This window comes from Pongo abelii, chromosome 20, assembly GCF_028885655.2.
Source record: "Pongo abelii isolate AG06213 chromosome 20, NHGRI_mPonAbe1-v2.0_pri, whole genome shotgun sequence".
Classification (NCBI taxonomy): domain Eukaryota; kingdom Metazoa; phylum Chordata; class Mammalia; order Primates; family Hominidae; genus Pongo; species Pongo abelii.
In genome coordinates, this window is record NC_072005.2 from 54,249,542 (window position 1) to 54,276,857 (window position 27,316).

At 52.2% G+C, this 27,316-nt stretch overlaps 1 protein-coding gene across 3 annotated transcripts in view; it reads right to left on the reverse strand.

Annotated features, from left to right (window-relative positions):
• LIG1 (DNA ligase 1) overlaps positions 1-27,316 on the reverse strand; it is a 54,195-nt gene that overhangs the window by 14,956 nt on the left and 11,923 nt on the right. The window contains exons 5-19 of one of the 3 annotated variants that reach the window (XM_024236521.3): positions 26,550-26,676; positions 23,437-23,532; positions 20,923-21,027; positions 19,779-19,901; positions 19,455-19,533; positions 13,596-13,676; positions 13,256-13,312; positions 9,679-9,851; positions 7,245-7,411; positions 6,731-6,807; positions 5,819-5,910; positions 5,473-5,572; positions 3,753-3,838; positions 2,749-2,864; positions 850-945 (exon numbers count right to left, since the gene is read on the reverse strand). In XM_024236521.3, coding sequence (XP_024092289.3) covers positions 850-945; positions 2,749-2,864; positions 3,753-3,838; positions 5,473-5,572; positions 5,819-5,910; positions 6,731-6,807; positions 7,245-7,411; positions 9,679-9,851; positions 13,256-13,312; positions 13,596-13,676; positions 19,455-19,533; positions 19,779-19,901; positions 20,923-21,027; positions 23,437-23,532; positions 26,550-26,676 — 1,575 coding nt within the window. Of the gene's footprint in view, positions 1-849; positions 946-2,748; positions 2,865-3,752; positions 3,839-5,472; positions 5,573-5,818; positions 5,911-6,730; positions 6,808-7,244; positions 7,412-9,678; positions 9,852-13,255; positions 13,313-13,595; positions 13,677-19,454; positions 19,534-19,778; positions 19,902-20,922; positions 21,031-23,436; positions 23,533-26,549; positions 26,677-27,316 lie in introns of all 3 variants that reach the window. The other 2 variants (XM_024236520.3, XM_024236522.3) reach the window with 2 other exon arrangements.

Sequence of the window (27,316 nt, forward strand, 5' to 3'; positions counted from 1 at the left end):
TGGCACTGAACAGGAGCTCCCCTAACACATGCACTGAACTGTGCCTCTCACCGTCACTGTCTCTAACAGGCAGAAAGCTGGGCACTGTGCCCCCTGCTTTCTTAAATAACTTATTTCCTATTTAATTAGGGGCAGGCAAAGAGAAAGGCTCTTTGATAGGGGACTCCTCGAACAGGCACAAGACCCCTACTGGGTGCAGAGAAGTCCTCAACTCTGGGGCCTGTGAGGCCCAGCCCTGTATGACTCTGAGCTGCTATTTCTGAGGCTTGGGGCCTATCCATGGGCTGGCCCCCTCCAAACTCGTCCTGACTCCTTCTCCCCACGTTCCTGGCTGGAGAGGCTGCAGAGTTAGACTCTGGCTTTCCAAGGCTTTGTTGCACTAGGGTGGCCATGGAACCCAGTGCTGGACAGTGACTCCCAGCTGCAGTCCACGGTGGGGGTGTGGGTGTGGGTGGGAGGTGTCCAGGAAAGTATTAACTCAAGCTAGAATCCCTTTTCCCTCTTTCTGTCTGGAAGAGTGACATCTGTTTGGGAAACTCTAAAGGGACAAGCACTGGCACTAAAAGCCAACCAGGCAAGGACAGCAGGGGATAGAGGTAACGATAAGCTGGGTTCAGCAGGACATCAGTGCTCAGCCAAGTCAGTGCTGGGGTGCCCGCCTCTAGATGTGGGAAAAAATCATATGTGCTTACACCATGCAGGACTGAGTGCTCTGTCATTTGCAGCCAAATGCAATCTGATCCCTCCCAATAAACCCTGCACTGTGCCACACTGGCCTAGATGGGCCTCAGGCCTTTGCAACCCTGACCACAGACCCTGGCAGAGTGCAAGTGCATGGCAGACGCCCACCTTGGGGATGCGGCTGATGATGTCCGGGTACTTCCCAGTGTTGTCTTCCTGATTCCTGCTGAAGATCTTCACCTCCCCGCCTTCCAGGGCGTGGATCTGTCAGGATGGGAGAGGGGAGGGGAAATCAGCCGAGTCCCCTCATGTGGCCTCACCTTTCTCTTCTGACCCCACCTGCACTGGTAGAAGGTTCTGGAAGCTCTGGAGGAGGAACTGGTGCGGAGCCTTGAGCGAATCATCTCCTCAGTTCCAACAGCACCTCCCAGCCCCGTCTCTGGAAGCCCCTACCATCATTTTCTTCTTCATTTCCAATCCCTACGCCTCTCCCCATGTAAGCACATGCACCTTGCTGCATGTGGGTGCTGATTTGTTTAAATGTCATTATGCTCTAGATCTCATTCTGATTTTTTTTTGAGGCGGAGTCTCGCCCAGGCTGGAGAGCAGTGGTACGATCTCTGCTCACTGCAACCTCCACCTCCCGGGTTCAAGACAGCCTTCCGCCTCAGCCTCCCAAGGAGCTGGGATTACAGGCGCCCACCACCACGCCTGGCTAGTTTTTGTTATTTTTAGTAGAGCCAGGCTGGTCTCAAACTTTCGACCTCAGGTGATCCTCCCACCTTTGCCTCCCAAAGTGCTGGGATTACAGCCGTGAGCCACCACGCCCAGCCTCTATGTCTATTTATTTTAAGACAGTCTGGTCACAGCCCTTGAGCAGGGCGGCATATATAGCATCTTATATGTATGTTATTATTTCGAGGAACAGTTGTCAAGAAATCATTGTCACTATCATAAATCATCTTGTGTCTTTTTTCTCAACACTATTTTGGAGAACCATCTCTGATCCTGTGTCTATTGGATCCATCCTTTTTTTTTTTTTTTCTTAAGATGGAGTCTCACTCTACCATGGAGGCTGGAGTGTAGTGGCACGATCTCGGCTCACTGCAACCTCTGCCTCCCGGGTTCAAGCAATTCTCCTGCCTCAGCCTCCTGAGTAGCTGGGATTACAGGCGCACGCCACCACACTGGCTCATTTTTGTGGTTTTAGTAGAGATGGGGTTTCACCATGTTGGCCGGGCTGGTCTCCTCAGGGGTCCACTTCCTATAACTGCGCTGAGCCCTGTGGCTTCCACCCACTTTGCCTGCTTACCTATCCCCAGGTGAGAAGGCCCCACACTTGCCAGGACAGAAAAGACACAACACATTCTTACAGACCCCAGGACCAAGGACGCCTGAGGCCCTGGATCACAGGACACACATGCACGTCACAGCATGAAGGGGTCATGTAGGCACCTCCCAGAATGGCTGTTAAAATGAACACACCCACCAGCAGCCATCAGCGGAGCCCAAGTTTCATGAGCTCCCACTATCATCGGTCAGGACTCTGAAGGATTGTAGCTTCGGATAAGCTGGTGAGGTAGTTAAGACCACACCCTAGAGGCCAGGCACAATGGTTCACACCTGTAATCCCAGCATTTTGGGAGGCCGAGGTGGGTGGATCATGAGGTCAAGAGATCGAGACCATCCTGGCCAACATGGTGAAACCCCGTCTCTACTAAAAATACAAAAAATTAGCCGGGCATGGTGGTGCGCGCCTGTAGTCCCAACTACTCGGGAGGCTGAGGCAGGAGAATCACTTGAACCTGGGAGGCAGAGGTTACAGTGAGCCGAGATCACGCCAATGCACTCCAGCCTGGGTGACAGAGTGAGACTCTGTCTCAAAAAAAAAAAAAAAAAAGACCACACCCACTGCATGGAGGTGGATGCTGAAGCCCAGAGGGATGAGCAAGGGCACCTGGGCAGTCTGTGGCACAGGCTGGCTTGGAGCTCAGGCCTCAGTGACCCCACACTCCTGCTCTTTGACGTTTTCCTGTCTGTGGAAGGGACATGTCCCACTCCCCATACCTGTGCCCTCTGCCCATCATATTTGTATTCACAGGTGAAAGCTGCCTCCTCAAAGCGTTTCAGGACCTCGCTGACGCCCCGCGTGGGATGGGCCAACATTGGTTTCAGGGGAATCCCTGGGAGAAGAGGAGAGTGAGTTAGAGGAGAGGGAAGGCAATGGATTAGAGGGGGAGCATGGCGAGGAGAACTGCTAATGGGCCCCAGGACCATTCTCCTTTCTTGCTATTCAGTCACGAAGCCTCCCACATTTTAGAAGGGGACCTAGCCTCCCACTGGGCACTACAGCCCCCAGCCTTCCTTCCAGCTGGGAAAAGCCATGTGATTGGAACCCACACAGCATGTGCAATGCCTGGCTCACATCCTTGCAAGGAATCTGGTTGCCTCCCCTCCCTCCTCTGCGTCCCTCCTCCCACAATTAGAACAGGGAAGTGAGCCACATTTGATCACAGACATTGGGGTGACAACCTGTGGAGGGCAGAGGGACAGGACACAGGAACCTGGGTCCCCGGGTCATCCCTGGGACATAGCTGCACACCTGTACCTTCCCTGGCCACCTCCCTTGCTCTGAACACTTCTGTGTGAGAGAAAGAAATTCTATCCGGCCTGACCCACTGCCTTCTGGCCCATTTTTATTTACTTATTTATTGTCTCACTCTGTCATCCAGCTGGAGTGCAGTGGCGCGATGACAGCTCACTGCAGCCTTGAACTCCTGGGCTCAAGTGATCCTCCCACCTCAGCCTCCCGAGTAGTTGGGATCACAGGCACACGCCACCATGCCCGGCTCCTGTTTATCACAGCAGCGACGCCTACACCCTATCTACTCCACAAGGGGAAATTCCAAGGAGAAAAGCAGTGGGTTTCACCACCAGGGAGGAGCATTTGGTTTTGGTGGGGAAGAGGACCCTGCAGGTTCTGAGAGGGGCGCCTACGATGGCCACCCTCACACCGACTCAAGAGGGGGCAAGGCTGCTGCCGGGCTGGTGAGCGCCCCTGGGGCCTGTACCTGGACTCAGCTTGCAGTGCTCCGGGAGACGTTCCAGGCCGTGCTCCAGCAGCACGGGGATAATTCGGTCCAGGTCGGGAACCTCGCTGGGGTGGGGGGTGAGAACAAGATAGGGGAAGCCTTTCTAGAACTCACAGTTTGGAAAGAGAGCTCGGCCTGCTCCCAGAAGCCTGGGCTCCCGGATGCCTCTGCCCACCTCAGTCAGCACCTGCCAAGCTCCTCTTGCCACCCTGTCTCTGTGCTCTCCCTTGGTGTCACTATCTGTTACTTTGTTTCCCTTAGTCTGGCCCTGCCCCTGTTCCCTATCTGTCACCACAAAACCAGCAATTACCTACTCGGCTACACGAGACCACTCAAGGATATAGTTTTTAAGAAAATGTTTTTGGCCTGGCATGGTGGCTCATGCCTACAGGCATCCCAGCACTTTGGGAGGCCGAGGTGGGTACATCACTTGAGCCCAGGAGTTCAAGACCAGCCTAGCCAACATGGTGAAATCCTGTCTTTACTAAAAATACAAAAGTTAGCCAGGGGTGGTAGCACATGCCTGTAGTCCCAACTACTCAGGAGACTGAGGCAGGAGAATCACTTGAACCCTGGAGGTGCAAGTTGCAGTGAGCTGAGATTGTGCCGCTGCACTCCAGCCTGGATGACAGGGCGAGACTCTGTCTCAAACAAAATAAAAATAGACAAATAAATAAAGGTTTTCAAGGCTAGGTTCCACCTACAAAGATTTTGATGTAGCTGGTGTGGGGTAGGCCTGAGGTCAGCAGCTGGTAGAGCCCCACATGCAGGCAGAGTTGAGCTTGCTGACCGGACCTGTTCACCGCTCTCTGCTCAGCACCCAGGGGGGGCCCTGGGCCCAGAGCAGCCCTGGCCCAGAGCAGGTGCTCTGAGGGCATCTGTGGAACTGCCATCGGCCCTCCTGCCTCTGACATCCTCTCTGGGGCAGTCATGATCTTGGAGTCACCAGCCCAGGGTCAGCTGCTGGCCTAGGTCCCTCCACATGGCTCTCTCTGGAGCCCTCGTGACCGCTCCATGGATGTCCTCTCCATGACTATCAAGACCATTCACCATGTGTCAGTCACCTGCTCTCTCTGGGTCCCTTAAGGCCTTTCTGCACGCACAGCCCTGTCTGGAACTCAGAAACCTCATGATGCCTGCTGCCCTCCCTTGCTGTCAGCCCCTTTCTTTTTTTTTTTTAAGACAGAGTCTCACTCTGTTGCCCAGGCTGGAATGCAGTGGTGTGATCTCAGCTCACTGCAGCCTCTGACTCCTGGGTTCAAATGATTCTCGTGCCTCAGTCCCCCAAGTAGCTGGGATTACAGGCTAATTTTTGTATTTTTAGTAGAGACGGGGTTTCACCATGTTGGCCAGGCCGGTCTCAAACTCCTGACCTCAAGTGATCTGCCCGCCTCGGGCTCCCAAGTGCTGGGATTACAGGTGTGAGCCACTGCACCCGGCCGCTGTCAGCGTCTTTCTATATCTCTCCTGGGGTCACTGACCCTTCACTGTTTGCCACCTTCCTGATCTTTGTCACCATCCTTGTGCCAAGCACCAGTCTTGTCTAGATCACCACCTCTGCTCTCAGTCACCCAATGACTGGCACTAGTGATGCCTGTCCATCACTTCACTGGCCCTGCCTACTGCTCCTCTGGCTCCGCCCCATTCCTGGCACTCTGCCCACAGCCCCTGGCAACTCCGCCCACAGCCCGGCTCTCACCAGAATGTCTGCTTTAGGATCATGCCTTGCTCCTCCAGCCAAGTCTTTCGGGCCTCTGCTGTCTTGCCCTTCCCAGCATCCACCACGGCTGGTGGGAATTCTAAGAAAAGACCCACCAGAGGCTTTGGAAGGCGCCCAGTCCTTGGCTACACCAGGGTGCACAGTGGGTGGTTTGCTGTATGGCAAGGAATGCAGATGCCACGGCCCAGGATGCTCCCCCCAGGGGAGAGGAGCCTGGGATGGCAGGGGCCTGCTGGGGAAGGGACGGGCATGGGCCTCTGAAGAGGAGGGGGGAAGCCCAAGTTAACTCCAGCGAGGGACACAGAGACAGGCCACAGGAGCTCACCTTGGCCTGGGGGCGTGAGGCTCACGGCTTGGGAGAGGGCGGCCAGCACCGACTGCTCTGCCAGCCCAAGGCGCAGCCGTCCGCTCAGGGACCTGGGGAGAGAGCAGGCCAGGGAAGGGGGCTTGTCTGCACCTCCCCGATCTTGCCTCCTCCCTTCTCTGGTCTCCCCAACCTTGACGTGTGTAGACCCTCTCCTCAAAAACCAGAAGAATTTTCTGAGCCTGGAAGGGACCCCAGACATCACACAGTCCCATGTGACAGATGAGGAAACTGAGGCCAGGCAGTAATGATCCTGCCCACTAGCATGGACTGGGGAGGGGCACAAGTAGGTGCACCAGCACCTCCCATCTCAGCTGCCCTGATGACTGTGATGGTCAGGACCCCAGCATGGTCCTTGCTTTGAGCCAGTAGCAGGAGGCAAGTGGCTTAGTTTGCCTCCCCGTGTCTCCATTTCCCCTTCTATAAACTGGAGGTGAGGGTAACAAGACCAATCTCACAGAGTTGCTGGTAGGAACTGATGAGATAAGGCACGTGGCACAGGGCAGGGCACCCAAGAAATGCTCCATGATGTGAGCCGTCAGTGGATTTGCTCTCACTGTCAAGGCAAACAAACCCCGGCTTCCTGCTGCAGGGGCCGCCCCAAGCCGAGGCAGACCTCACTAATCAATCACAGCACGATTCACCCACAGGGGCCCAAGGGCCTTCTCTAGACAGCACTACCAAGGGACAGAAGCTGGCCTGTGAAAGGAAACGGTGTCCCTTCCCACTCTTCAGGAGCTGGGCCTCCTGCTCATGCTTTTCTCATCCAAGGATGGTCAGGGCATTTGTGATGATTCCAGCTGCCAGTCCCTCCCTCCTTTCACCTCCAAGCCTGCAGTCCCCCTCTGTAGCCTCACAGGCCCACACACTTACCTGGCGATGAACCGGGCTTCTGAGTGGTGGCAGGCCACAAAGAGGCCTTTGATGATGTCTATCTTCTTGGCTGTGGACTGGAGAGTCAGGGGAAGAGCCGTCAGTGCCTGGTGAAGGCAGGGACCACACCTCCACCCCACCAGCCGTGCTGCTGCCTTGCATTTTGGAATACCTGCCCTCCTTCCCTCACCCCATCCCCATGTCCCAGCTCCCATGGCCGCCCGCTCTTAGGGCAGTAAGAACAAGCTAGCTCTCCTCCTTGCCTCCCTCTCCCTTTATCCAGGAAGTATTTACTGAGTCCTGTCATGTGGCAGCCACAGCATTAGGTCTGCTAGACTCTGGAGAGGAGAATCCCCTAGGCTTGGGTACAGGAAGGAGGAGAGGAAGCTGTGCACCCCACGAGAAGGACTGATGCGACCCAGCCGATGGTCCACCCAGAAGCCTTCCTGACACACGCGTGGCCTCAGGTCCCCAAGATGTCTGGGGTCCGGGGTGAGCGGCCCGCCCCACTCACAGCACTGCCGGTGAGCCTGGCGATGTCGCGGAACTTGCTGAAGACCCCGGAGGCAGTGAGCGGAGGTGGTGGCAGCATGAGCCTCTGGGTGCTGCGGCTATTCTCGGCCACAAGCCCCATGTCGCCTTTCTCGGCTGCCTCAGCCCGGACGGACTCCAGATGCCGACCTTCAGGGGAGAGTGCGGGTGGGGGTGTCGAGGGTGACAGTTGTGGCTGCGTGTCTCCCTTCTCTAGTGGCCTGGATGAATTTTCTCCAGCTGTGTGCGCTTGTGGCGAGTCCCTGCACCTCCCTGTGTCTAACGCTCGCCCACTTGGTAGAAATGGCTTGAGGAACATGCCCCCAGCTACGCTGGCTGTAGGAAGCCGGCAGGAAAAGCAGTGGATGAACGAACATGACCACACTCGGCAGAGATATCCGGGCCGGTGTCATCAGGGCGCGGATGGGATTTAAAGCCACACGTGGGGCAAGATCACTAGGGAAGTGAGTGTGGACAGAGCAGAGAAGGCCAAGGGACCCTTTCCTCCGGCGGGTCATGAACATCTCTGGCAGTGACCAACGACCCTTCAGCTTGTTTTGGAGCCACCAGCTTACACACGTGGGATGTGCTCTGGCCCCACTTACTGTCCAGAGCTGGGTCCCGTGGGTGCCTGGATGTAAGAGCTGGGGAGGTAGAGCCTCAAGTCACGGTGACAGCTGTGACAAGCAGCTCTCAACCTATCAGAACCAACACACCCTTGTCACCAGATACTGTGTGTCACCTCTTTTCTGGTCTGAAATGAAATGGGGAGATAACATAACCTGCCTACACCTATCGAGATAACACCCTAACCCTAACACAGAAAAGAATGAAAGGGAAAGCAATCCGTAATGAATGAACAAGCGCGCGTTTCAGTCCACAGACACTCAGCCGCGGCACAGAGCACATGAGGGTGGGCCTCGCGCCCGACGCGAAACTGCCACAAATGGGAGAGCCGACGGTGTGAGCTTCACTGATGGGACGTTATTGAATCACACGTCAAAGGGGATGGGATTCTCCAAAGTGGCCAACAACTCACAACAAACCCGGGACTTGGACAGCCGCGGGGGCCACAAGGCGGCACAGCGAGGAGTGTGAGTGTGAACACGACACATCAAGGCTGGAGGCATGAGACAGTGGGAGAGGCCCTGGCTGCCATGGATTGTTGGGCAGGAAAGCCAGCATCTGCAACTTCTTTTGTGAGAAAAACAGATCCTTCTTTGTCCAAGCCAATGTAGTTGGGTTTTCTGTTACCTGCAGCTCAGAGTATTCTTAACCGACCCCGTGTGTGCTGGGTCTGGTATGACGTCAGTGCTCCCAAAACACATCTTGAGTGAATGAGTGAGAGAATCTTGAGTCTCATCTCCTCTGGCTTCCATAAGCCCGTAACTCTTTCCTGATCCAAGTCAACCTTTCTCAGTCCCTCTGTCCTCTCATGAAAGCCTGAAACCCCCGCCTTCTCTAAACGTTGGTCCCCATGGCCCTAAGCCAGCTCCAGTGCTCCCAGCACATCCTCTCCCCAGGCAGATGAGAACTCACCAGTGGGTTGTCATCCCTCCTACACTGACCACTACCAAACCCTGGGCTCTGAGCCAGACCTGACGAGCCTCAGACCCCTGTTTCCAAACTTCCTGGATGGCCCTGGGGGCCCACAGATAGAGGTTGCTCATGCCTGCCCCATGCTGGGGTGATTAATGCCCCCTGCAGGTGCCTGCCCCTCACCAGGGTCCCAAGCTGCCAATGGCTTTGTCATCCATCCAGTCACCCAGGGAGATCCTGGAGGCATTCCTCCTGCCTCCTCACCCTGACACCCACTGTCTGCCAGATCTCTCCTGCCCTCTTCTCTCTTCTCTACAGCTGGGGTCCAGCTCCTCTTCCCCCCGGATGCTGCCCCTTGCCTGCTTACAATCTTCCGTGGCTCCCCAGTGTCCTCACGATAAGCACCGAGCACTCCAGGCCCTTGGCAGGCGGGCCATCCGCATCACCAGCCTTTCCACCCAGCACTGGCGGCTGGGCCCCTTCAGGCTGCTGGCCCCCCACACGCCGTGTTCTTTCCTCCTACTCCTTCCAATCCCTCCAGTCAAAGTCCTTTCAGACCTCTCTAAGCCCCAACCTTCCATCTCAGCCCCCAAATACTGCTGTCTCTGCCTCCAGCATCTTTCCCCAGCCCTCCCCTTCCCTGCACCCCACGGCCCCTATCCCAACACAGGCCTGGTCCTCCCTCACCTGAACTGCTGCCCCTATGTTCTCTCCCACACCCCTGCAAATCTGTCCCCATCAGGTTCTCCTCCCTCTCAGCCTTTTCCTCAACCCCGTTTCACAGCCTCTCTCCACCATCTCTCCGATCCACCTGACCTCTGCATTTTCTCTGGCTGAGCTCCTGTCCTTCCAGTCCCTCCAACCACAGTCCCCCTTACCTGTGGCCTGGGCCACCGCCTTGAGAAGGACGCCATCACCCACGCCAAGCTCCAGGCCCTGCTGGGGTGGCCCAAGGTGGTTGAGGCTGAGGTAGAGGACAGGGAGGAGGTCTGGAGGCGACAGGGCCACCACGGAGCGCAGCAAGTTGCTCAGCGTCTCCACCATCCGGAGCCTGGAGGAGGGGATGGGGGTATGAACACGTGGTTCTTCAAGGTCAAAGTGTGGTGTAGGGGTGGGGTGGGGTTTAAGGGGGCGGACATGAGAAAGAAATGGAGAAAGAAGAGGAAAGGGCTCAGAACAGTCCCAGGCTCTGGGGCCTGGGGCCATGAGGACAATCACAGATTGCCGGTAGTGAATCCGCATTTGCGAAACCGTAACTGAGGAAACTATGACAGTGGAAAGAAATCACACCTAACCGACTCCATCTTGCTTCTAACCTTTAAGCTGTCCTTGTTCAGTCCCAGGCACAGGCAGAACTAACTTGGGGAAGGAATTCGGTTCATGGCTTGACTCTGAAACGAAATTCGTAATAGCCCTTTCTGGAAAAGACCCCTTTTTGCCTAAGGACCTGCCTTTGCCAGACTCACAAATTAGCTACAAAATTAGAAATTTAGGTTTAGGAGTCACGCAGCCTCTGGCTCCTCAGATTTCTCCTGGGGATAACATCACTGTGGTAAAACCTAAGATGAGTGCTTGAGATAGTTTGCAGACCCTGCACTCAGTCTGACACCACCCAGACTGTAATCTGGCTCAACCAGTTCTGCCATCCCACCCAGGAACAGAAGACAGCAAGAAAACCTCCCTTCGACCCCGTGAGTCCATCTCCAACCTGACCAATCAGCACTCCCCACTTCCCAAGCCCCTACCCACCAAATTATCTTTTTAAAACTGCTCCCCAAATGCTCAGGGAGACTGATTTGAATAAAAATGAAACTCCGGTCTCCCACACAGCTGGCTCTGCGGGAATTACTCTTTCTCCACTGCAGTTCCCCCGTCTAGATAAATCGGCTCTGTCTAGGCAGCGGGCAAGGTGAACCCACCGGGAGGTTACAGTGGGGGAGTAAGTGAGTGGGATGGTAACAGTGATGAAGATGGTGATGATCAGCCCAGAGAAATGACAGCTGATGCTACGGAGCATTTTCTAAATTCAGGAGCTGGCTTTGAGCACTTTGCACCTTTTTTTTGAGACGGAGTCTCACTCCGTCGCCCAAAGTGGAATGCAGTGGCACGATCTCAGCTTACGGCAACCTCCACCTTGTGGGTTCAGGTGATTCTCCTCCGGAGTAGCTGGGACTACCGGTGCGCACCACCACGCCCGGCTAATTTTTTTTTAATTTTTAGTAGTGACGGGGTTTCAACATGTTGGTCAGGCTGGTCTCGAACTCCTGACCTCAAATGATCCGCCCGCCTCGGCCTGCCAAAGTGCTGGGATTACAGACGTGAGCCAACACGGCCAGCCCTTTGCACCTTTTAACTCATAGAATCTTCACAGCTCCCCTCTGAGGTAGGTACCATTATTATTTCCGTTTTACAGATGAAGAGACGGAGGCACAGAAAGAGTCCGTGGCTTGCCCAAGGTCACAGATCGAGTAAGTATCAAGCTGAGATGTAAACCAAGGCCGTGTGCCTGAGGACTGTGCTCCCAGCCACTAAGCTGTGCTGCCTCTAAAAAGAAAACCGTGTTTCTGTCTAAAACATCAAAGCTGGAAAGAATGGGTTTGTTACTGGCAAACTTAGGGGGCCTCATTAGAAAGAGAAGCCGTGTTTTTCTTACAGAAGTCTCATTACCAAGGTTTTTAAGATGCAGAGAAGAAATACAGAAACCAACATTAGGGAAATCCCTCAGTAATAACTGTGGGCAAGAGTCAGCACTGGATGGTGGAGTGGGTGGAACAGCCCCCCCCAAAATGCATGTCCACTCAGAGCCTCACAACATGACCTCATTTGGAAATAAGGTCTTTGCAGATGTACCTGTAGATTAAGACGAGATCACAGTGAATTAAGGTAGGCTCTGAATCCAAAAAGCATCCTTACAAAATACAGAAGAGGGCCGGGCACGGTGGCTCAGGCCTGTAATCCCAGCATTTTGGGAGGCTGAGGCGGGTGGATCACTTGAGGTCAGGAGTTTGAGACCAGCCTGGCCAGCATAGTGAAACCTCGTCTCTATTAAAAATACAAAATTAGGGCCAGGTGCAGTGGCTCACGTCTGTAACCCCAGCACTTTGGGAGGCCAAGGCGGGTGGATCACGAGGTCAGGAGATCGAGACCATCCTGGCTAACACGGTGAAACCGTCTCTACTAAAAACACACACAAAAAAATTAGCCAGGTGTGGTGGCGGGCGCCTGTAGTCCCAGCTACTCGGCAGGCTGAGGCAGAAGAATGGCGTGAACCCGGGAGGTGGAGCTTGCAGTGAGCAGAGATCACCCCACTGCACTCCAGCCTGGGCGACAGAGCGAGACTCCATCTCAAAAAAAAAAAAAAAAAAACAAAAAAAACAGAGTGCTGGGAACAGCCTGAAATGCTCCACTCATGTTGGAGAACTGAGAAATGACATGTGCTATGTGAGAACGAAGGGACACTATCCAGCAGTCACAATAGGCTCGAACCACTTAACCAACATGGACACATGTGGAAACGGGGTTGATAGTGAAGGCAAGAAGCAGAATGAGCCGTACCCATGATAATTTTGTTTGTTTGTTTTTGAGACAGAGTCTCACTCTGTCACCCAGGCTGGAGTGTAATAGCGTGATCTCAGCTCACTGCAACCTCTGCCTCCTGGGTTCAAGTGATTCTCGTACCTCAGCCTCCTGAGTAGCCGGGATTACAGGCACCCGCCACCATGCTGGGCTAATTTTGTATTTTTAGTAGAGATGGGGTTTCACCATGTTGGCCAGGCTGGTCTTGAACTCCTGACCTCAGGTGATCCACCCACCTCGGCCTCCCAATGTGTGGAATTAAGGCATGAGCCACTGCGCCCAGCCTCCATGATAATATTTATATAAACTAAATACACAGGGGTGAGTGCAGGGGGTGAGGAGGACAAGGAAAGAAGAGGAAATGGGGACAGAGAAGGGGGCTGGGCAGGGACCAGCGATGCTAACATGCTGCTGAGAAGGACCAGGGTGGGGCAGTGCCATGCACTGGGCATCACTGGGGTGGGGCGCTCTGCAGGGAACCTCTGTGAATGAGTAGGGGGTCCTCGCTATAACTGAGACCTGACCTTCTTTCGTGAACATGGAGACATGTAAGCAAGACTGAAGTCACTTTTGATGACTTAGGGTGGACTAGAAGTAATCACGGACTGTCTGCAGCAGTGCCAGCCATCCCAAGATGGAGCCTGTCTCCCGCGCATCTGGGCTCGCCATTGTGTCTTGCTCTGACCATGAGAATGAGGCAGAAAGTCAAGAGGACCTGCAGCCGCTTTTGTGACCATGTCTGACATCCATGATCATACGCCCGAGCGGGGTCAGAGGCCAAGTTGAAAGGATTTGGCGGAACAAGGCAGCACGGACTGCCATGCAGAGGACAGACCCAGAAGCGTCCCCGACCCCGCCCAGGCAGGCCTGATTAGTTACCGAGCAGACACCTCCTCGATCTTCTCAAACGTCCGGGCCACGGCCAGGTAAGGGACCCTAGGGAAGGAAAAGAGACGCAAGAGCTACAGTGGTGCAGGCTATACTACACTGCCCATCTGGACCCTTGCTTCCTCACACCTCCTCGGGACACGCTTGCCAATACCCAAATGCATGAGCTCACTGCCCAGGGCTGTCTCTCTGTCCCTTTCAATGCTGCTGATTGTCGCCAAAACACAGGAGGGAGAGACTTGACCATTTCTCCCAACCAAGGCTCTGCTTAGAGAGCCTCCGGCGGCAACAGGAACTGGAGGGAGACAGTCTGAAAAGGGAGAAACCTCACTTCTGGCCCGGTTTCCAGCAGGCATCTTCCAAGGGATGATAGTTGTTCTTGGCAGGATTGTAACCGCATGGGTCCAAGGGTCTACGGAGGCAAAAGGGAGATTGAATTGCATAGAGCCCTGGGTCAAAGCGAAGTCATTCCTCCAACTGTGATGTGCCAGGCTCTGTTCAAGGCACATGGTGCAGAGCTGGATGAAAACAAAGTTTGCTAACCCGGAGCTCACACTCCAGCAGGAGAGTCAGAGGAAAGTGGGCAAAAAGCCCCCACATAAACACATCATTAATTTTAGGTGTTAAAAAAAATCTTTCAGAAAACAAAAGAAAGCCGAGTAGAGGGAGAGGATGAGATGACAGGTGCTGCTTCACAGGGTGGTCAGGGAAGGCCGGAGACATCTGGGCAGAATGAGGGGAGGGGTTAGCACAGTAAGCAGCAGGGGAAGAGTATTCCAGGCAGAGAGAATAGTGTGTGCAAAGGCCCTGAGGTGCAGACACACTTGAGAAACAGAAAAGGGATTGCATGGCTGGGGTGGGACAGAGGGAGGCGCGTACAATCCTGGGTGTCGCAAAGTGCCAGGTGCCGTGCTAACACCACATCGATTAACAATCAGACCTGGGAGGAAGGGACCTTTCCTTTTTTCTTGAGACAGAGTCTCACTCTGTTGCCCAGGCTGGAGTGCAGTGGCATGATCTCGGCTCACTGCAACCTCTGCCTCCTGGGTTCAAGTGATTCTTCTGCCTCAGCCTCCCAAGTAGCTGGGATTACAGGCACGCACGACCACAGCTGGCTAATTTTTTTGTATTTTCAGAAGAGATGAGGTTTCACCATGTTCGCTAGGCTGATTTTGAACTCCTGACCTCAAATGATCTGCCCGCCTCCGCCTCCCAAAGTGCTAGGATTATAGGTGTGAGCTACCGTGCCTGGCCGGAAGGGACCTTTCTAACTTCCTTTTCCAGATAAGGAAACTGGGGCACAGAGTGGTTAACTCACCCATGGCCACACAGCTGGTAAGCAGCGCAGCTCTAGAGACCGTTCCCAACCTCTATTTTTTTTTGAGACAGGGTCTCACTGTCACCCAGGCTAGAGTGCAGCAGAGCAATGCACACTGCAGCCTCAACCTCCTGGGCTCAAGGGATTCTCCTACCTTAGCTTCTCGAGTAGCTAGGACTACAGGTGCAAGCAACCATCCCCGACTGATCTTTGTAAAGATGGGGTTTTGCCGTGTTGCACATGCTGTTCTCCCACCTCGACCTCCCAAAGTCCTGGGATTATAGGCATGAGCCACTGCGCCCGGCCTCAACCCTTATATCCTGAGTGGCTCACACTGACCCCAGCCAAACTCTGCATTCAGACTCATCTGGGTTCCAATCTGCTCTGCCTCAGCCAGCTGTGCCTGCTGAGGAAGCAGCTTCCCCTCTCTGAACCACAGCATCTCCATCTGTCTGGGGAGCTAAGGGGTCCCTACTATGCCAGGTTGTCCGGAAGGTTACATAAAAAATGACAGTGAGGGTTCCCACTCCTGGGTGCATTTTATGGAACAATGAGGACTCCCCAGCCCCAGGCCTACAGCTGTACCAAAATGGGGACAAGGGTTGGGGGCAGAAAGAGACCTCAGGATATTTTTCAGCTCTTCAGCTGATTCTGATGCTTACACAGGGCATGGATGACCAAGACAGATAGTGCCACTGCAGGGCTGTGCACGGCCTTTGGTATGAACTTGGGTTTAGCAAGCGGTGGCCGTCATTACAATGCGGCAGCAGAATGTGGTGGGCAGGGGACTCTAGAGCCAGTCAGCCTGGCTGGAACCCCAATGCTGCCACTCCCCACCTGTGTGGCCTGAGCAAGGCACTAAAAACAAATAAGAATAGTAGCACCGTGACAATGTGCTGATCATAATCAACGCCAGACCCTGGGCTAAGTCTTTCAGATCCTCAGAAGAGAGACACAGAAAGGCTAAATCACTTCCTCAAGGTCACACAGCTAAGAGAGGTGGAGCTGGGATTCCTAGCCAGTCCTCAATACTGTCCCACCTCCCTGCTTTACTTTTCTCATCCAGGAAACCAGGACAACAACAGAATCTACTCCTAGCAGTGTTACGAGGATTTGGAGCACTGGGTCAGGGAAAGCCTGCTGCTGAATGCCTGGCACGTGGGGAAGAGTGAATGGAAGAACATGCTTCCTTTCATCACTCTGCCCCCATCTGAGAGGTGAGGAAATTGGAGGGTAGGAAAGTTTGCCTGTCTCTTGGAGGCAGCCATTGGAGACAGAAGGGAAGTGACCATGCTAGGAACGGTGCAAGAAGAGCAGTCAGGCCGGGCGCAGTGGCTCACGCCTGTAATCCCAACACTTTGGGAGGCCGAGGCAGACAGATCACTGAGGTTGGGAGTTTGAGACCAACCTGTCCAACACGGAGAAATTAAAGGGGTTTGGAATAATCCCTGCTGTTCAGCAGAAAAGACAGGTGGGTTAAAAAGTATGATGCAGTGAGTCCAAAATCTCTTTGATTTGGTGCCTCTAAAAATGAAACAGATAACCACAAGAAATTCTTTCAGCTTTAACATTTCATGATTAAAGTTTAAGTCTAACAAAAAAGTGTCCGTCTCTACTAAAAATACAAAAGTAGCCAGGTGTGGTGGCGAATGCCTGTAATCCTAGCTACTTGGGAGGCTGAGGCAGGAGAATCGCTTGACTCCGGGAGGCAGAGGTCGCAGTGAGCCGAAATCGTGCCACTGCACTCCAGCCTGGGCAACAAGAGGAAAACTCCATCTCAAAAGAAAGAAAGCAGTCATAGTATCACTTGAAATAGAAAACGGAACTTTATATACAGTAAGACACTGATTTTATTAGGGAAACATATTTATAAATACACAAACACGGACACACACTCAGGAGGCACGATATGGCAATGGGGAAGAAATAACTGCTAGGAGTCAAAAACATTCCTTAGGGTCCCAGGCCTGGCCCTACCCCCACCTCCCTGTGTGACCTGGCGAGGCCGACCTAACCTCTCTGGGCTAATCATGTCAATGTGTGTAAAATGGCTAAAGTGCTCCCTTCCTCCACAGGAATACTGCAGAGAGGAAGTTAACGTGCTATTTAACCTCCCTGATAAGGTCTCAACTGGGGGTGCAAAATTGATGTCAAGAATCCTCCGAACACTTTTTTGTTAGACTTAAACTTTAATCATGAAATGTTCAAGCTGAAAGAATTTCTTGTCGTTATCTGTTTCATTTTTAGAGGCACCAAATCAAAGAGATTTTGGACTCACTGCGTCATACTTTTTAACCCACCTGTCCTTTCTGCTGAACAGCAGGGATTGTTCCAAACCCCTTTTCTGTTAATTTTTTTAGCTTTCAGGACATCAAGAATTCAAGAGGGAATAAAGTCCACACTGCTAACACCATCACATTGTATTTGAAAACACAATCAATCTTCAGAGGAAAAAAATAACTTTAGACGGATATATGATTATGTAAGAAATCAGGCTGGCCGCGGTGGCTCATGCATGTAATTCCAGCATTCTGGGAGGCTGAGGTGGGAGGATCACTTGAGCCCAGGAGCTCAAGACTGGCCTGGGCAATGTAGTAGGACCCCATCTCTACAAAAAATAAACAAAAATTAGCCAGGCATGGTGGTACATGCCTGTAGTTCCAGCTACCTGAGAGGCTGAGATGGGAGGATCCCCTGAGCCCAGGAGCACCACTGCACTCCAGCCTGGGCAACAGAGCAAGACTCTGTCTTTAAGAAAAAAACAAAAAACAAAAAACCCAAGTTCTATAAAGTGGAATTTTTGTCTGATTTGTTTCCTACCAGATCTCTAGCATCTAAAATCCAGTAGCTAACACACAATCAGTCCTTTGTAAATACTTACTGAGTAAATAAATGAGTCCATGATTGACTAGTGAAAAAAAAAATCTGAAAGTGCTCATTTAAATTTCTTTCGTGGCAGATTTCCTGGGCTTCCTAGGGGCCAGCCCCAGTGCTGGGAGCTAGGCAAGAAGACTAAGAAGGCTGGGACCTCGCACAGCCCTGGCTCTGTGGGAAGGAGCTTATGTCTGGTTAGGGAGGCTCTTTACCATGTGACAAGACATAAAAGAAAGTCTGACTCAAGTGCTGGGGACACGCACCTCCTCTCACACACGAAGGGAGAGGCACCAGGCTTCCCCAAGCAGGTGCAACAGGAGCTGGGGCCTGAGGGAAGCGAGCTGGGGCCTGAGGGAAGCCTGCCGGGCAGGGTGGGTTGGGAACAGTGTTCTAGGCCGGGGGCAAGCATGTTCAGAAGCAGGGAGGAGGCTGGGTGTGGTGGCTCATGCCTGTAATCCCAGCACTTTGGGAGGCTGAGGCGGCTGGATCACCTGAGATCAGGAGTTTGAGACCAGCCTGGCCAACATGGTGAAAACCGGTCTCTACTACTAAAAATACAAAAATTAGCCAGGCTTGGTGGCAGGCACCTGTAATTCTGGCTACGTGGGATGCGGAGGCAGAAGAATCGCTTGAACCTGGGAAGTTGAGGGTGCAGTGAGCTGAGATCATGCCACTGCACTCCAGCCTGGGCAACAGAGTGAGATTCTGTATCAAAAAAAAAAAAAAAAGCAGGGAGGAACGACAGGACATGGGGACATGGTGTGTGGAGGGAGCAGGAAAAGGCTGCAGATGTCAGGAGGCTGCAATGTAAGGTGGACAGGGCTGGCTCATGAGGGCACTGGGAAGCCCAGCATATCCTCTATGCTGGGGAGAATCGCAGATGGGTTTTCAGCATGGCAGAGATGGGGGGTGACCTCATCACTTTATAGGATATTTATCCACCCACACATCCTATCATCCATTCAACCAATCTTCAGTGCAGCCTCCTGTGTGCATGTTAGGTGTCGTGGGAATCAGCCCAGACATCTCTTCAAATAATTAACAAAATTACAGTGAAGCAATTAATTGCTTAACAACCTATTCAGTGTCCCACAGCCCCAGCACACTATGCATATCACAAGGGCCGGGGCAGGGCGGCCAGCTCTCTATGGTTCATCCCCGTGGGCCGCCCAGGGCTGGCAAAGAAGGGGTGTTCAGTGAATTTTAAGGCAGAGTAGACATGCCTGCAGGCTTCCAGCGCATACACTAAATCTGGTGAGTTCAGGTCAGGTGTACTGGCTCACGCCTGTAATCCCAGCACTTTGGGAGGCCGAGGTGGGTGGATCACCTGAGGCTAGGAGTTCAAGACCAGCCTGACCAACACGGTGAAACTGTGTCTCTACTAAAAATACAAAAATTACCTGGGTGTGGTGGCATGCACCTGTAATCCCAGCTACTTGGGAGAATCGCTTGAACCTGGGAGGTGGAGGCTGTGGTGAGCTGAGATAGCACCACTGCACTGCAGGCTAGGGGACAGAGCAAGACTCTGTCTCAAAAATAAAAAATCTGGTGAGTTCGGAGCCAGAGAAATAGAGAGGTAGGAAGTGAGGCCAGAGAGGGAGGTGGCGGCCAGTGGCCAAATGGGCTTAGATTTTCTCCTGAGGGCTCTGGGGAACCCTAGAGGGGGAGAGTCAACTGTGGGTGTTAGAGAGATCCCCCAGGCTCTACAGGGATCAGACTGAGGATAAAAGACTGGAGGCGGGGTCAGGGGGTGGCTGGGGCCATGGTCAGCAAACTCCGACCCTGGACCGTTTCTACAGGTTCTGGGAGCTAAGAATGGTTTTGCAACAGGGGCCAAATGTGTCCCATAAAGCCTAAAATATTTACTCTCTGGCTCTTTATAGAAAAGTTTTGCCAAGTCCTGCAAGAGGAGGAAGCCTGAGCTGGGGGTGGGGCTGTGGGAATGCAGAGAAGGAAACACACCTCGAAGACCCTTTCCAGACCTGGACACTGACTCACCCCTCAGCAGTTCCCTCCTTTCCTGGAGCCCCCGGCTTCTCTTCCTTCACTTCTTTTTTGATTGCTGGCTTCCGGGGGGCTAGGAATGAAGACAGAAAACAGTGGGTCTTTTCTCCTTCCAGTAGCCCCCACCTCCCATCCATTCTGCACCCAGCACCACCCCAGTGCTCAGGGAGACGGGAGACAGGCTGGTAGAGACAAGGCCGACTTTCCAACCAGCAGTAAAGGAAGAAGGGTCTCGCAGCATCTCAGGCCTCTGGAGAGAGGCTCACCAGCCTCCTGCCTGTACAACCCCGGGAGGTGGGGTGAGCAAGGGAAACTCACTGAAGAAGCTGCTGAGCGTCTTGGGAGCTCTCGGGGGAGGCTTGGTCTGCTCCTCCTCCTCCTGCAGTTCCTGCTTTGTGGCCACCTCAGGCTCTGAAACGCTTTCCGTCGGGGTCTCTGCTTCTGCGGTGAGAGAGCTCAGATGGTGATGCAAACTCTTTGACCCTGAGACTTTTTTTTTCTTTTTTTTTACCCCCAAGATCATTCTGACCCTGCAGATGGAAGATCTAACTACACCTACCCTTTTCCTTTCTGTTAGCTTTGAGCTGAGATCTCAGGCCTGCTGTCTACTCCTCAGTGCTAACTAGCAGAATTCCAGCACTTGGCCTGAAATAGGAGACTTAGGAATAGTGGTAAAAAGAAATCTCATCGTCATGAGAAGAAAATATTCCCACTCCTCCCAGCAGCTGCAGAAAATCAGATACAACTCTGTATCCCTAAAATTCTCCCTGCAAGTGTTGTTTCTAACACAGGGGCCTCATGGACACTTGGACCACCCTGGGAGGGTAACTTCAGCCTCTAAAATCCTGTAACTCAGTTTGGTTGTCTAACTTAATTAATAACATTTAATTTACACCTATGACTTCTGAAAGCTATGAATACTTTTTATCTTTTACTTTTTCTGAGGTGGGGGAGTTCTTGTTCTGTCACCCAGGCTGGAGTGCAGTGGTACGACCATAGGTCACTGCAACCTCCACCTCCTGGGCTCAAGCGATCCTCCCACCTCAGCCTCCCAAGTAGCTGGAACTACAGGTACGTGCCACCACACCCAGCTCATTTTTGTATTTTTTTTGGTAGAAATGGGGTTTTGCTATGTTGCCCAGGCTGGTCTTGAACTCCTGGGCTCAAGTAGTCCACCCATCTCAGCCTCCCAAAGAGCTAGGATTACAGGTGTGAGCCACCATACGCGGCCTAGGAAGATTTTTTAAAGAATAGCTGGCTCTTTCCTTCTTTCCCACATGCATGGGGAAAAATAATAATTAAAAAAAAAAATCCGAGTAATAAAAACTATTATTCTTCTAGATTTGGCATTTAAACAATAAGTTTGAGAATCTATGCCTTGTTTAAATTAATCGTCCTCCAAAGACTTCTGACCCCAAAATCAGGAGGTGGGGCAGGGCGGAGGAGAGGACCAGAAACTCACTGGAGGTCTTCAGGGGCTTGGGAGGCGTGGTGGGCTGGTCCCCGTCTTCTCCTTCCTTCTCTGTTGCCACTTCAGCCTCTGTGAGGCTTTCTTTCGTGGTCTCTGCTTCTGACGACAGACAGAACGGTCAGATGGCAAAAAAATCCCATTGAACCTATAAGGGCATTTTGACTCTGGAGACAGTCTGCCCTCATCTGTCATCTGTTCTTTTTTTTGAGACAGAGTTTCGTTCTTACCGCCCAGGCTGGAGTGCAATGGTGCGATCTTGGCCCACTGCAACCTCCGCCTCCTGGGTTCAAGTGATTCTCCTGCCTCAGCCTCCCGAGTAGCTGGGATTACAGGCGCCTGCCACCACATCCAGCTATTTTTTTGTATTTTTAGTAGAGATGGGATTTTACCATGTTGGCCAGGCTGGTCTTGAACTACTGACCTCAGGTGATCCTCCCGCCTTGGCCTCCCAAAGTGCTGGGATTACAGTTCTATCTTGTACCAATCCAATGTGCCTGTAAAGCAGCGGGCCATGTAAGACCCTGCTCCTTGTCAACCCCAAGCAAGGCAGCGACCTTGAGGGGGTCCAGCCCCCATTTGCCTATGTAGCTGAGACATAAATGGTGTGTCTTTCCTTACAAATGATTCCTTTAGTGTTATTCACCCCAAAATAGAATCTGAAAGGGTTAAAAATGCAAATGACAGCCTGTTATAGACAAAAATAAAAATCTTTAAAGTTAAAAAAACTTACCTCTAGGGTCACAATAAAAACTGCAAAAACCAACTTGGGAAAAATCTGCCTTAGTAGAAAGAGGCCACCCCCACTGCCCCTCACTGGACACTGACAGTGGCTAAAAGTGTAGTTTACAGTAAAATTTGTACTAAAAATTGTCAATAAGACATCAAATCTTTTTTTTTTTTTTTTTTTTTGAGACACAGTCTCCCTCTGTCACCCAGGCTAGAGTGCAGTGGCACGATCTCGGCTCACTACAACCTCCACCTCCCAGTTTCAAGGGATTCTCGTGCCTCAGCGTCCTGAGTAGCTGGGACTACAGGCGCGCGCCACCACACCCAGCTAATTTTTATAATTTTGGTAGGGATGGGGTTTCACCATGTTGGCCAGGCTGGTCTCCAACTCCCAACCTCAAGTGACCCACCCGCTTCGGCCTCCCAAACTGCTGGGAGTACAGGCGTGAGCCACTGCACCTGGCCAAGAAATCAGATCTTAACCAAATTTAAATCTGCCCTGGGAAAATGGACCTTTTATTTGTTTGCGGAAACAAAAAACCCGACAACGTTAAAGGCTGCAATTGGTGTAATCTCATGCAGGCCCCAGAGGATCAACGGATCAGATCTTTATGGTTGTTTTCGGTGGGTTCACCACATGCAGGGAACTCCCTGGGTACTGCAAGAGATTTTAGATTTTTCAAAGGAAACCCAGCGACACCTGCTGGCCACTGTGTGAACTACTAGTTCGAGGTATTTCAGTTTTCAGTATTAAATCACATTCCTTGCAATGACATTGCATCTCTGCAAAGCTGGGTTTTCATAGGTTGCTGCTATAAAAATCAAGTACTGTACAAAAATCAACATAGAACAGGAAATGATGGTGGCAGTTTTCAATTGGATTCCACTGTTTAAGATGTTACAGAGTATCCAAGGCATTTCCCACAAGTAATTATGGTTATTTAAGAACAAAATACAGGCTGGGCGCGGTGGCTCACGCCTGTAATCCCAGGGCTTTGTGAGGCCGAGGTGGGCGGATCATGTGAGCTCAGGAGTTCCAGACCAGCTTGGTCAACATAGTGAAACCCCGTCTCTACTAAAAATACAAAAATTAGCTGGGCGTGGTGGTGTGTGTCTGTAATCCCAGCTACTCAGGAAGCTGAGGTGGGAGAATCGCTTGAGCCTGGGAGGTGGAGACTGCAGTGAGCCCAGACTGTGCCACTGCACTCTAGCCTGAGTGACAGAGTGAGACACTGTCTCAAAAAAAAAAAAAAAAGTACAAATACTACTTTTTTTCCAATGTATGTATAGTATCTAATAGTTGTTTGGACATAACTACTTAATCAATAGAACTGACAAGGTATTGGCCTAGGGGCATCATAAAAAAATTACTAAGACATCAAGGGTGCTGTGAACTAAGAATGTTTAGGAACCTCAACTTTATGGTAAAATTTACAAGGAAAAGGAAATCATTTAGAGGAAAAATAGTTTCCATTAAATAAATATAAAAACAGCAAATAAAAATGGGAAACTGTGCCTGAATTATTACTAAATTAAGATGTCCAAACAAATATATCCCACAATGTTTTCAGAACAAAAGTTCCCATATTGGTAGGTGGAATTCCTGGGGTTGACACAGGCATCAAATCGGCAGGGTCTAAACATCCTGAGCTCTCAGGCCCCTGCCCTTGTGGATCCCCCAACACACACGCACGCATGCACGAATGCACGCACGCACGCACGCACACACGCACGCACGCACGCACGCACACACACACACCCCTCCTCCTGGGGGCTCACCTTTCTCCTCCTTCTTCCTCTTGGCGTCTCTGTCCTCGTCCTCACTCTGCTCTTCCAGGACTTCCTGAATGGTCCGTTTCGGGAGCTGCTTCCGAGCTGGGGAGGCAAAGGGCTTGGTGTGGCTGACCTCGCTGGCTCATGTGCTCCCATCCCGGATAGCTCACACCCACTGATGTAGCCCCTGGAAGGCTCTGGGCTCTCTCCCCTTCTCTGCCTGCACACAGCCACTGCCCCAGTGCAGGCCGCACCCTTCAATCCCTGCTGCTTCCAGGCTGTGTGACCTTGGGCAGGTTACTTAATTTTTCTGTGCTTTGCTCTCTCACGACTGCAGAATGGAAATAATCCCCACGAGTAAACAATGATGTAAGGTAATCGGCATAGTACCGATTCCAGCAGGTCCCCTGAGCTCCTCACTGCTCCCCTCAGATCTTAACTGCCTCCACGTGTTCCAGACAGCTTCCCCGGAACCTCAGAAATCTGGAAGTGGCAGGGAATAAACTAGCCCCAGGAGAGGCCCTCACCCCATGATCGGCAGGAGTTGGTGGATAAATACCCTAGCTGCCTCACATCTCGGGGGTCACTCTGGAGCATTTACACCATTCCCCAGAGAATCCCACAAAACTAAGCTCCAGCTGCCCAGCGTGTAGCAGACCCAACAGCACATCCTGTGTTGGCTGCTCCCCTGCCCTGAATCACCCTCTGTTCCCTGCACCTCCTAAACAAATCACTTGCACTTGAATCCCTGTTTCAGAGCTTCAGAACCTGCTTCTCTAAAAGCCTCAAACTCAAGTGAGCTCATGATGAAGAGCTCACACAAAGTATCTTCACTGTTATATCTCATGTTGGCCATTGTGCCACCTAGTCCCCAGTCTCCCGGCCCCCAGTGGCTCCTTCACATGGCCCCAGAGGGACCTTCTATCAGCATGGCTGGCACTGTCTCTCCCTGCTCAAAACCCTTCCATGACTCCACATTCTCTGCTTTATCCAGGATAAAGTCTTTTGATGTCTACCCCGATCCTACCTAATCTCCATCTGACCTTCTAACCCTTCCCACACCACATACTCCACCTTCTTTTATATCACTGCTAAACTGGGGTGTTTCCAGACATACCAAGTGGTTTCACCCCTCCAAGCCTCAGCATGTGAGGTTTGGGACATAGCTCAATGTCGCTCCCTCTGAACAAGATCCCCTGACACACCCCCAAGGCCAACCTCAGCGTCCACCTGGAGCTCCCAGCATGCCCTCAGCCACACTATGACTTCCTTATGGCCACCTTTCATTCAGGGATGAACCTGCCTCCCCAGCTCACAGCCCTTCCATGGCTCCCAGGACCCACAGCACGAAGCCCAGGCTCCTTAGCTGGGTGCGCAAGACCTTTTGAGATCTAGCCCCCACTCTCCTCTCCAGCTCACCTCTCACCACGTGCTATCCTCAAACTCTCCCTGCTCCCCAGATCGCATCCGATTCTCCAGAAACAAGGAAGTGGATGAGAGGCCCCAAACATCCCGTGCTGTTCCCACCTTGAGGCCTCTGCACGCGCCTTTCTTGTTTGAAACGCGTGCCTCTGTCCTTTCTCAACATGGCCAACCCCAACCCATCGTCTAAGACTCGGCTCAGCCATCACCTCCCCTGGGCTGCTTGACTTCTGAGCTCCCAGAGTACCCTGCGTCACCCAGCATCATCCGATGGAAAGATCTGGCAAGCTACGTATGTAACCTTAAACTTTCTTGCAGCCACGTTAATAAAAAGGGGGAAAAAACCAGGTTGAACTTGGTTTGAAGACTCTATCTTGCTCAATACACCTAAAATAGTATGATTCCAACATTCTTTTTTCATGCTACGTCTTCAAAATCCAATGAACTCACTGCACATCTCAAGTTGGACACCAGATTTTCATCGGAAACATGATCTGTGTAGGTTTCATAAAATGTACAGCTATTCACATACCAAAGCTGTTCCAAAATGACGTGGAAAAAGTGCAAAGTCTTTACTCACTGAATCACATATTAGCTTTCAAATGCAAATTCAACTGAAAGGATCTAACATGAAAGATTCAGGTCCTCTGTCACACTCACCACGCTAAAGGGCTCAGTAGGCCGGATTGGACAGCAAGGACTCACGCTGCCCCACGTTACGTGTGGGTCTCTTGTCCTGTTCTTCCCCCACAGCAAACATTACCAGTCCCTCTTAGGTCAAAGACGCTGTTCCCCAGGCTGGCTTTCCAGGACCTTCTCACCTAGTTGCTCATCGTCCCCAATCCTGTGCTCTACACGCCAGCACACCAGGCCCTCAGCGGCTCCCAGGCCTTCTCAATTTCTATGTTCCCCTTGCCTAGCATGCTCCCCTCTTCCTTTGCTTGTTGCCTCTTCTTTGTCCTAAAGGGCTCAGCTTGGTTAGCCTCTCTTCTGGATGTCTCCCTTGAGCCATGGCCCCATACTTGTGTTCCCATATGAGCTGTGAGGCCTCCATCTCAGTGGATAACTGCAATCACAATGACCCACAATGACTGAGCCCCGACTGAGGGCTGGGCCCAGTTCTGAGCAGCGTACGCGCGTTATCTCCTAACTCAGATATTTCTGTGCGGTAGGTGCTCTACAGATAAAGCAACCTAAGCTCAGAGAAGGTCAGTCATTTGTCCCAGGTCATACAGCCAGTGGATGGTGGACCTGTGCTGTTAACCACAACCCTAAGACCAGAGCTGTCACAAGGATGACTATCTTGGATGGGAATCCAAGCAGGGAGAAAGGCAGGCGACTGGCCGGGTGTGGTGGCTCACGCCTGTAATCCCAGCACTTTGGGAGGCTGAGGCAGGCGGATCACAAGGTCAGGAGTTCGAGACCAGCCTGGCCAACATAGTGAAACCCCATCTCTACTAAAAATACAAAATTTAGCCAGGCATGGTGGCATGCTCCTGTAGTCCCAGCTACTCAGGAGGCTGAGGCAGGAGAATCGCTTAAACCCGGGAGGCGGAGGTTGCAGTGAGCCGAGATCGTGCCACTGCACTCCAGCCTGGGCAACAGAGCAAGACTACGTCTCAAAAAAAAAAAAGAAAAGAAAAGAAAAAAAAAACAAAGGCAGGCGACTGAAGGGGCAGGGGCCCGTGTGTTCTCACCTGTGCGACGCTTCGGGATCCCTGATGGGGAACTGTCCATGGGAGGGGTGTCAGAGAGGGAAGCGTTGTTTTCAGGAGATGTGGCAGGACAGGGCGGGGAGACCTGTGAGCAGTCTGGGGCAGGCTTCTGCAAGAGGAAAGAACAATTCTGGAGCGAGCGGGGGAAGGAGGGACTCCATTTCCCAAAAGTTGAGAGTAGAGGGGACTGAAACCTCTCTCTGTGTCTACCCTCCTTTCTGACCCTATGGTCTCAGCCCTAACTCAGAGCTGGCCTCTTCATGGTCCCATCAAGGACCCCCATAGCTCTTCTGTTTTCTGCAGTAACAGAATCTTCGATTCTCCTGCCTCAGCCTCCCGAGTAGCTGGGACTACAGGCCTGCACTACCATGCCTGGCTAATTTTTGTATTTTTAGTAAAGACGGGGTTTCACTATGTTGGCCAGCTCTACACAATGGGATGTCAGGGGAAATGATATACACCTCTTCGTATAGTTTTATGTTTATTTATTTATTTATTGAGACAGGGTATCATTCTGTCGCCCAGGCTGGAGTGCAGTGGCGTGATCTCAGCTCACTGCAACCTCTGCCTCCCAGGTTCAAGCAATTCTCCTGCCTCAGCCTCCTGAGCAGCTGGGATAATAGGCACCCGCCACCACGCCCAGCTAATTTTTGTATTTTTTTTATAGAGATGGGGCTTCACCACGTTGGCCAGGCTGGTCTCAAACTCCTGAGCTCAAGCGATCCTCCCGCCTTGGCCTCCAGAGCACT